The 10,595-nt window shown below is 39.3% G+C and overlaps 1 protein-coding gene across 3 annotated transcripts in view; it reads left to right on the forward strand.

Annotated features, from left to right (window-relative positions):
- The window catches only part of col18a1a (collagen type XVIII alpha 1 chain a), a 120,913-nt gene extending 110,710 nt beyond the window's left edge, over window positions 1-10,203 (forward strand). For all 3 annotated transcript variants that reach the window (XM_038282928.1, XM_038282925.1, XM_038282926.1), the window contains 8 exons: window positions 3,089-3,248; window positions 4,524-4,588; window positions 4,717-4,845; window positions 4,987-5,019; window positions 5,109-5,288; window positions 7,136-7,333; window positions 8,769-8,884; window positions 8,985-10,203. In XM_038282928.1, coding sequence (XP_038138856.1) covers window positions 3,089-3,248; window positions 4,524-4,588; window positions 4,717-4,845; window positions 4,987-5,019; window positions 5,109-5,288; window positions 7,136-7,333; window positions 8,769-8,884; window positions 8,985-9,195 — 1,092 coding nt within the window. In that variant the 3' untranslated portion in view covers window positions 9,196-10,203. The remainder of the gene's footprint in view (window positions 1-3,088; window positions 3,249-4,523; window positions 4,589-4,716; window positions 4,846-4,986; window positions 5,020-5,108; window positions 5,289-7,135; window positions 7,334-8,768; window positions 8,885-8,984) is intronic.
- Window positions 10,204-10,595: the final 392 nt, after the last annotated feature.

The following is a 10,595-nucleotide window of genomic DNA, read 5'->3' on the forward strand; positions in this document are numbered from 1 at the left end:
CTGAAGAAAAACACCTGCTTTTAGTGTGACACTGCCTCTCATCGTGCAGTGGCGCCATATCATTATATTTTCTAAAAGGTGCTGCAGTATCACACCATTTCATGGGATTTGGCTCCTCTTTACGAAAGTATTAGACCTTATCTCACAGCTAGAAAACACACTTTGCTTCTTAGGTATTACATTGAAAAAGAACAGTTTCTGTCATTGTGTAGATTAGCTGCTTAATTAGCTACTTCGTCTTTAACTTTGACTAGCATGATCACGCTCTGCCTCACATTGGACAGGCATGCCATATTTAAGGTAGGTTCTTCCAGAGGAGGCCGATATTAAGGGCTCTATGTAGATTGTTCCTGCTCACTTGTTTTTCAAGGATGGGGACTGTGTGATGAGGATTACTCAGAAATGCTTGAAACTTGCTAAATACCAATTTGTGCATCATTTTCATTGAGGAATAGCCTTAGAAAATAAGGCCAAAAAATAAAGTTTCAAACCTGTTTTCCAGTGGATGACAACTTTGAAAATTAATGTACAATAAGGCTGCAACTAACAATTTTTTTTACAAATTTATTAATCTGAAAATTATTTTTTCGATTAATCAATTAATAATGGTAAAGCCAAAGATTCCTCAAAGAAGAATGTTCATGAAATTAAACCAGGTGAAACTAAATTTTTCCACCAGAGGAGTTATGGATAGAACATATTGACAGATTTCTTTTTTTTTCTTTTATCTTAAATGCAAAATGTTTCAATATTTTTTTTTAACAATCTTGGTTACTGCTGTAAGTGAGTGACTCTGTCAGCTACAGGGATTTTTTATAGTCTCTATGCACCACTTATAGATTAATCGATTGCTAAATTATTTGATGATTATTTAATTATTCAGATTAATCAAGATTATTCTGATTAATTATTTCAGCGCTCAGTCTTTTAAATCTGGATCTTTGCAAGACAATCCACCAGATTAAATAAACTCTACAATTTCTAGGGGTGTGGGAAATAATCGTTTTGGCGATATATCGTGATATTCGGCTGCCCAATATAATATCGATTTTTCACTTCTTAGTATCGATTTAAAAAAAAAAATGGTTACATAAAACATTGATGGGAAAATGTGCTACCTCTGCACCACCACTCTGGCAGAAAGCGCTGTGGAGCCCTTTAACTGTGCGTGCAGCACCAAATCTGTATTTGAGGCAGTCACAGTAGAAGAAAACCCCAAACAACATGGATAATAATACCTAATCAATATTTTCTGATGAAAATATACAGCACTTGCTGTTTTATCTCATCATTTGATTTTGATAGCTGGGGAAAATATGGCAATATATAGTGATACTGCAATATCGTGATAATATCGTATCGTGACCCAAGTATCGCAACATGTATCGAATCGCAACACTCATGCCAATACTCACCTCTAACAATTTCATGCAAGAATATTAAATATACTTGCTGAAAAAAACACTAGTAGGATCTGGATTGGTATAAAAACCAAGTGGTCAGTGCAACTTGCAAAAAGGCCGTCAGCCAAATGGTGTGGATATAGACAAGCCTGTATGATAAGATTTGACCAAATCTGGATTAGAGAATCAGTTGTAAATTCAAGCCTGCAGATTGGAGCTGCACTCTGATTCAAGATGTAACAAATGGCTTTTGGGATGTCATCTTCCAGCTCTTAATACTTCTACCTGATGGATCACAGGGTAAAGCAAAGAAAAAAAAAAGTAAAATATAAAAAAAAAATCTTTTCTTAAACAAGGTGACATAGCATCAGAGATGGGAAGTAACGAAGTACAAATACTTCGTTACTGTACTCAAGTAGATTTTTCTGATATTTTTACTTTTCTTTACTACTTATTTTTATGCCAACTTTTTACTTCTACTCCTTACATTTTTACACAAATATCTGTACTTTCTACTCCTTACATTTTAAAAAATTGGCTCGTTACTTTAGTTTTGAATCATTTCAATGGAGTTACAGTTATTATTTTTCACGTCATCAATACCAAATTCAATCTAATTGGATGGGAATCTACGTTGCATTTGACGCACCACTACAAGATGAATCGTCAGATTCGGCGGTATTCATTCGCGGCAAATCATTGCAGCTTGGTGGCGGTGGCGTTAGCATAGTAGTATGGACGACGAGATGATTGAAAATGAACGCAACGGAGATCTAGTCCTATTGGCAGACATCCATTTAAAATGTAGGCAACGGCATGAAAAAAGTGGTTTCTACTTTTACTTTTATACTTTACTGTAAGTAGATTTACAAGCCTGTACTTTGTTACTTTTACTTGAGTAAAGAAGTATCTGTACTTTTACTCAAGCACGGAAAGTGAGTACTTTTGCCATCTCTGCATAGCATCACTAGCAAGCTCTGGTTGATGCTCTTAAAACAGAAGAGGTAAAATATTTTAATGCAAAATGTAAAAGAAACTACGTTTAAAGAAACTAAAACAGCGACAACAAAGACTGTGAAATAAGTTATAACTGGTGGCAGGTGATTATCAGAGAGCTTTTCGTGAAGTTTCCCAAAGTTATTTCAGATTTGACACGAGTAGAGCGAAATGTAAATCTACATTTCATAATTATCTTAGTTGGCCCAATTTTTTTTATTTTTTTTTTTAGATCTGGTCACCCGAGATTTGTCGTAGTTGACATCGTCTGCAATATTTATTAGCAAGATGGTCACTCGGTTCAGCACACAGTTTCTGACTTCAATATTAAATGTTTTTTGTTTTTATTGTACAGTCATCTAAATATCACACTGATGCTGTTAAGGAATGATTAAAAACAGCTGATCAGAACTGTTCAGCTTCCAGGTTTATTCAATGCAGCAGAAGAATTATATCAAATGGAGAGATAAAAGAAATGAGTGTAAATGATAAAACCTTAAGAGCCTACGCTAGTAAAAAATAAGCCCTCACCTCGACCCAGTTCCAGCGTTCTTCAAGAGCCAGTCGGCACAAAGAAAATCAACTTTACAGAACATTTTTATTTGTATTATTTGGCTTCTATTTTTTTTTTCTTTTCTTTTTTCTTCACCAAAGTCTGAAAACTAAACTCTGATTTGCTTTCCTGTTAGGGTCCAAAGGGTGAGACTATAGTGGGCCCTCCTGGACCTCAAGGACCTCCAGGACCCCCAGGTGCTGGTTATGATGGACGTCCAGGTCCAGCAGGACCACCTGGACCTCCAGGACCGCCAGGGTCTCCCTCATTCTCTGGAACATACAGGCCCAACTATCGTAAGTAGATTTTCCTTTTTGGAGTCAGGTTGTCAAACACGATAGTCTCAATAGAAGTTGTATTAAGATCCTGTGTTAGTTGGACAAATAGTACTTTTAAAACTAATAAAACACAGAGATTCTTTGTTTGCAGGGGAATCTATCAAATATATTTTTTAATTCAGTACAAGGTTTTCCTGGTTTTATTTGCTGAAGAAGCAACAAATGTTGTCTGCCAGAATCCAAAGTCCTTTAACAAAAAACCCACAGTGATAAGAGAAAACATTGTGGAAAAAAACACCCTCTATCACAACCATAAAAACAGAGGGTTTGGGAATGTTGCTGCCCATCAATCTTACAAACCTACAAACCTAAAGGTTATAAACCTATTTCCAAACTACCATCCAGTGATGCATCTTCCCGGTCAGACGGGGCTTTGCCTATCTTCAGGAGTCTATGGGTGTATAGAAAGGTACGCCCCAAACGGGTCGCCAATCCATCGCAGGACAGAGACATACAACCATGCGCACAAACCCACTCACATGCACACAAGGGCAATTTAGAGACCCCACTAGCATTCATATTTTGAACTATGGGAGGAAGCCGGAGAAACCAAGCATGCCCGGGGAGAACATGCACACACGTTCAGAAAAAATCTAGGCCAGGTGTCAAACCAAGGACCTTCATCCTGCAAGGAAACAGTGCTATAAACTGCATCATCATGTAGCCCTCAAATTCCAAACTATTTAAATTGAATCATTCTTCAGATAGATAATTAATAATTGGGGGATGTAACTTCCAATTTTCACAGAGAACAACATCTCCAGTAGATGACAATAAGAAAAAAAAATAGAAATAAAGAAAATTCAGCAGATTAAAGGTTACATGGCAGCAATATGCAGGTTTGCAAACCTGAATCTGAATGAAGAAGAAAAACTGAGGAACAATGTGCTCTTGACAGATGAAACTGAAGCACCATGTGTGGAGAAAACAAAATGCAGCCTCTGAGCACAGACGTCTTATGCTAGCTGTTATGCACAGTATTGGGAGGATTATGATTTGGGCTTGTTTTGAGTCCACAGGGTATAGGAACACATTGATCTCTACATTGATCATGAAGTTGTCTGTAATCAAGGGTTCTTGAGTCAAAGAGTAGAAAAGAATGGGCCAAAACATTATATATTAGATGTAATTGTACATCTTATTATATGCATAAATTAGGCTTACAGTCTTTCAACTTAGAAATGAACCTGATGGATGTGATGACTTTTTGACACTTTGTGTTTTGACCTAAAGCTGTCAGTATCCCTGGACCTCCAGGCCCCCCAGGCCCACCTGGAAGTCCTGGTGTCTCCTCTGGGGTACGTGCCATCTCCATTTTGTTTCCTTCAGTTAATATGTCATCACTTTTTCATTAAACGAAATATGGCTTCTGTTTTTTTACTTACATTTTTTTTTACCTTAAAATGTATTATATTTTATTCACAAGGTGATGGTGTTGAGGTCATATGACATCATGATTGCTACAGCCAGGCAGCAGCCTGAGGGAAGTCTCATATACATACTGGACAAAGCAGACCTTTATCTGAGAGTGCGAGATGGGATTCGACAAGTCCTAGTATGTCTACCCTGCATTAACTTTGATTTCTAGCTTCAAAGTTTGATGAAAAGAAAGTTCTAAAGATGTTAGCATGCCTCTGTTTTATTATAACATACAAGACTTTGTTATGAAGTTCTGACCAATGGTTGTTCTCCTCAGCTCGGAGAGTACAGAACCTTCTTTGGAGATCTGGTACGTTTTGAAGAACAAACAAGAATAACTCACTTTGACTTTAACTGACTGGTGTCTGATCACTGAATCTCTTTGCTTTTTATGTAAAGGGCAATGAGGTGGCAGAAGTCCAGCCTCCACCGGTGGTTGTGTACCCCCACACCCCTGAAAGGAACGCCAACAATGGAGCAGGTCGTTATTCCGAGGGCAGTGCAGTCATCCGACCCATTGAGATCCTGCCGCAGCAGCCCAGCCCCCCCGTGGCTGCAGCCGACTCTTCAGAATCAGGAGTGAGTATAGCTGAGAAAATATAGATTAAAGCCTATGACTGCAGCCTAAAGTGAAGAACTGAGCATTAAACCATCAAGGTTCATGATAAGTTTGTACCAGAGACTACAGGACCATCAACAATTATAAACTTCTGCATTAAAATCTAACAAACCTGGAAACACCTTCCACTTTAAAAAAAAATCGAAAAATCAAACCTTAGATATTAGTCCATTTCTTCAATGAATCACTGTTTTTATGTATTCAAACAAAACCCATAGTGGTGCCACAACCACAACCATTGACTTCCCCAGAATAACTTTAAAATAAAAATAATCAAATATTTTTTAAACTTGTTTTTAAATTAATTGTAATCTATGACTTCCTGTTTCCCCTTTATGTAAATATGACAAAATGCCGAGATAATTTCCTATCAGGATCCACTCTTTAAAATAGGAAATAAGTCAGGAAATCAGTCAGAAATTACTATAAGAAAGCAGCTGCTGGGCTGAACCTGTTGTCTAAGTTAGATTAAAGCAACACTGGCTAAATTTTGAGCTGAATTTGAGATATACTGAAATATTTTCTGATCAAAGAGACCAAACGTAGCCTTCAACATGCTATTTATAGACTCACGCTGAGGTGGGCTGCATGTCAATTGCCTGAATTTTTTTCATTTTATTTTAATATGCTTGGAGCATTAGCGCCACTGGGAGTCAGGAAGGAATGAAACAGAACAAGACGTGTTTGAACCGACTAGAACTGTAACAAAAAAATGTTGGACAAGGCCACAAAATACATGCTTGCTACTTTGTTAAGAAGAATGACAGGAAAGCCCCCTCTGTCCTAGCCTGGTTGCCATTCCGAACTTAGTCCCGCCCACAACGTTTGAGGTCGGGAAGTTCGGTCTGGCATTGCTCAATAGTAGCGCGAGTATGCTCGCACAATATCTGGCGGGCCAATCAAATTGTCAGGGAGGGCTTTATACGATGATGGACAGATGATCAACAGTAACGTAATCAACCACGTCACCAAAGCGCGCTTGGGTGACAACAACAATGGCTGCCGCTGGAGAGTTGAGGTGTGTAGATTCTGCTACTAGGTCTGTTCTAGAAGATATCGACAGCAAATAAATTTTAAAAGAGGAACAGAGAAACGAGATCAAGGCTCATCTTCTTATTCTAGGCGTGCAACTGCACGCTTTGATTTTTGTTGACAACAACTATGCGTCGCTTAACATACGTCACGCACTCCGTTGCTCTTATTGGTTGTAGGTCTATCCAATTGAGTGCAGAGGCATTTTTTTTCCTGGTTCTTTCGAAACACGCCCCATAATCACAGCTCTATGGAGCAGCATCAGACTCATATTCTGACTAGAATTGAGTAGGACTACGTCAGGCTACCTCTATCCTGCGATCACAAACAGATCTATGTGGAGTTTTCTGTACTCTACTGAGACTTAGCTTTGATCAGGTGACAGTCAGATTCTGCTTTTCAGCAGCAAATTCTTCAAGTGGATCTGCTTTGAAGTAAACTTTAAGTGTTTAAAGAAACTGCTGCCCACCATTATGCTTGGTGGAGGTTATGTGGTGCTGTGGGTCTGTTTGCTTTGATTCTACGTCATCCAGGTCATAGTCATTCCAAAAAAGGAAAATTAAACAATCCACTGGACGTTGTTTCCGAGTTTGAAGACATTTTGCTTCCCATGCAGGAGGCTTTTTCATTTCAAAATGACAGAATTATTGTTGAGTTTGAGGCCTTGTTTTGGCTTAGAAACATGCAAGATATTTGCATTTTCTCTACAGCAATCCTGGAAGTGCTAATAAAGAGCAAAAGGTATAAACACTCAAAGAAGTTCTGTCCTTTTCAGCTCCACCTCATTGCCTTGAACGCCCCTCAGTCTGGCAACATGCGAGGGATTCGTGGTGCAGACTTCCTGTGCTTCCAACAGGCTCGAGCTGTTGGTCTTAAAGGAACATTCAGGGCCTTCCTGTCCTCCAAGCTTCAGGACCTCTACACCATCGTCCGCAGGTCGGACCGAGATTCATTCCCCATCATGAACCTCAAGGTGAGACACTACCGCTCTGGACATGCATTATCAACAAATCTGCTTGAATTCAGCTGCTGAATTTCATTCAATAAATCTGATATTGATCCACCTTTAAAAAGTAATCTTAACTTTACAATCTGTTTTTAAGAGAAGTGATCACAAAAGCAGTGTAGCATTCAACAAAAATATGCGTATATATATATATATATTTCATTGCAATATTAAAGGGATAGTTCGGGATTTTTGACATGAATCTGTATGGCATCCCCATCACCAGTGTCATGCAATCACACTGACTTACCCCTGGCAGCATCCTGTGAGCAGAGTTCTCGTCCAGCTTTGGTCAAGCCGAAAGTAGTCCGGCAGGTTTGCTAGACCCAGCGAAATAAAACGTTTCTCTTCCCAAAACATTATGTGTTCAAAAGAGTGATATTTTTGCATCCCAAAAACATTGTAGTGGAAAAAGTCACACGTCGTTATCACTTGGTCCTATTTTCTCTCTGTTCGTATCAGTGCGCGCCGTCATTCTGACAGCGAGCTCAACTTTGAGGAGGGCAGGGAAGTCGCTGTGGTTTGTGATGCAGACAGCAGCTGCTGCAACTCCGACATCCTCATCAATGGAAAGGTTCTGTATCTCGGGCATTACTAAATCCCACTCGTGGCAACAGTAGCATCCACCTCTGTCTGCATTAATTCGCACTTGAAACAAGTGCACCATGATTTGTCGGCCACCCTGGATATCGCAGCTCCAGCTGAGCCTCCTGCGGCTCCGGCTTCAGCTTCCATCACTTCTCTGTCCACCCTCTCTCTTTCTGCCCGATCTAACTCCATTTGTCGAAGTTCATCGTCAGTGTACTCGGGTTCATAAAGATATCCCTTTGGCTCTAAGTGGAAGTCGATGTTTTCCTCGTCGCTCTCGTAGTCAGACATCTTCCCCAGTAGTAAACAATCGCGAATCAAACAGGTAGGCCCTTAACCTGACAACAGCCGAGGCATGCATCTGGCTGTTGTCAGGTTAGTAGGCCCTAGCTGTCAGGTCATGGTGTCGCGCGCACTGATACGAACAGAGAGAAAATAGGACCAAGTGATAACGACGTGTGACTTTTTCCACTACAATGTTTTTGGGATGCAAAAATATCACTCTTTTGAACACATAATGTTTTGGGAAGAGAAACGTTTTATTTCGCTGGGTCTAGCAAACCTGCCGGACTACTTTCGGCTTGACCAAAGCTGGACGAGAACTCTGCTCACAGGATGCTGCCAGGGGTAAGTCAGTGTGATTACATGACACTGGGGATGGGGATGCCATACAGATTCATGTCAAAAATCCCGAACTATCCCTTTAACATCTGCTGCTATTGAGATGTGTTGTTTTCATTCTGAATGGTGCTTTAAAAGAATTCAATTTGTGTTTGTGAATTTAAACTTGATTGAATTAATTGTCTCCTTTCAGAACCAAGTGTTGTTCAGCAGCTGGGAGTCCATCTTCAGTGAAGACAAAAGCAAAATGAGGGAGAATGTACCTTTATACTCGTTTGATGGTAGAGACATCCTCAGGGACAGTGCATGGTGAGTCCTTGTTAACCAGGCCAGATTTTAATCCGTGACAGTGTGTGTTTCCACGCCTGATTTAAAGTTGTTGTTGTTTGTTTTTTTTGCTCCCCTCCAGGCCAGAAAAGATGGTCTGGCACGGATCTAGCAAAAAGGGCCATCGGCAAATGGATCATTACTGTGAAACATGGCGGGCGGGCGATCGCGCGGTGACAGGCCTGGCGTCGTCCCTGCAGAGCGGCCATCTCCTGCAGCAGACGCCCAGCAGCTGTTCCAGCTCCTACGTCGTCCTTTGCATAGAGAACGCCTTCACATCGCCCTCTAAATAATAAATCCATCCTTCTTTTCCTTTGGTCCTCTGTGTTCAGGGCTCTAGTTGACACATTGTTTTGTAAACTCAGCAGGTAAATTTTGATCCCCTTTCTTTTACATTTTACACTTGCTTGTTAACATGTGGCATCGGATGAACTGCTGCCTGAGGAGTTTTCTAGCCTGGCAGGACATGCAGCATCCATAAACACCAAAGAAAAGGCTCTAGCAGAACGCCTTTGGTCCTTTTTAAACCCAGAACATTGGCACATATTTCCTTTAAGACGTAAACCAGTATCATTCCCGAATTAAATCTTGTTTTAAAAAAGTGTATATGACAATGTTTTATTATTTGTGTTCAATTGTTATGTTCTGAATGTTTCCTTTGTCTTTATCCATCCTTTACTTTCTCTATTTCTTTTTAGAAAGCTTTTTCTTCTTATTCTTCCCAGTTCCAGTGTAGATTTGGGGTAATGATGGATTACAGCAAATTTATGAGGATTATTTCTAAAAGAAGATATTAGGTATTTATTTTCAAATGAAGTTATAAAAGGAAAAATGGATACTCTCATTATATTTCTACACAACATATAGGTTTTGATAAGAAATTGTGCCTTATCACACTCCCGGTTTCTCTTATATATGATAACAAAACGCTATGAACATTTTTACTGATGGCTTTCAAATGCTGGTGCATTTAACTGGTTTAAATTATCCATGTAGGACATCTAAGGGGCAATACTTTTTCATCAAAATGGAAAATTCTGAGAAAACTCTAAGATAATTATTTTGCCATTTTAACACTTTGTTAAACTTTTATATACGCAGACTGAAAAAGTGGCTAATTGTCAGTAAAACCAGCATTCAGAACTAGTCAGAGTTTCATACTTCTTTGCTTTTATTTTACAGGCATATGTAGCCTCAGTGTTTCAGATGTCTCAACTGTATCTGTGAATATGCTTTTTTTTTGATGACCAATTGCGCTGTACTGTTTCACCCAGGCACTGAATTAAAGACTTTACAATTACTGTTTTCCTGTTCTGTGGAGAAGTTCAATAATTATTTCCTCACTTCGTTGGTTACATTTATTCTATATAGGATCACAGACTATAGTACAAAGCTTTTAAAGTTGGTTAGGGTTTCCTTTTCCTTTTTATTTTTGTTTTTTTGGGGAGTAAACTGTAATAAAATGCTGTTTTTGGTCATCTAAAAATCCCTTTCAAAGAACTGGCTGTGGGAATCAGGACAAAACAATGCTAACATGCTAAACACACCTGCCGAAGAGGAGCAACAACCCAGCTGATTGTCCAGAGCCCAGATTCGAGGGGTCTTTTGCAACAAATATAATTAGTTTTTTAAACATGTTTGCCACGTTTCTTGAAAAATATCTATTCCTATTATTGCTGATGAAGTTTCTCAG

The sequence above is a fragment of the Cyprinodon tularosa genome, unplaced genomic scaffold, assembly GCF_016077235.1.
Source record: "Cyprinodon tularosa strain WSP-4 unplaced genomic scaffold, ASM1607723v1 ctg189, whole genome shotgun sequence".
NCBI lineage: Eukaryota > Metazoa > Chordata > Actinopteri > Cyprinodontiformes > Cyprinodontidae > Cyprinodon > Cyprinodon tularosa.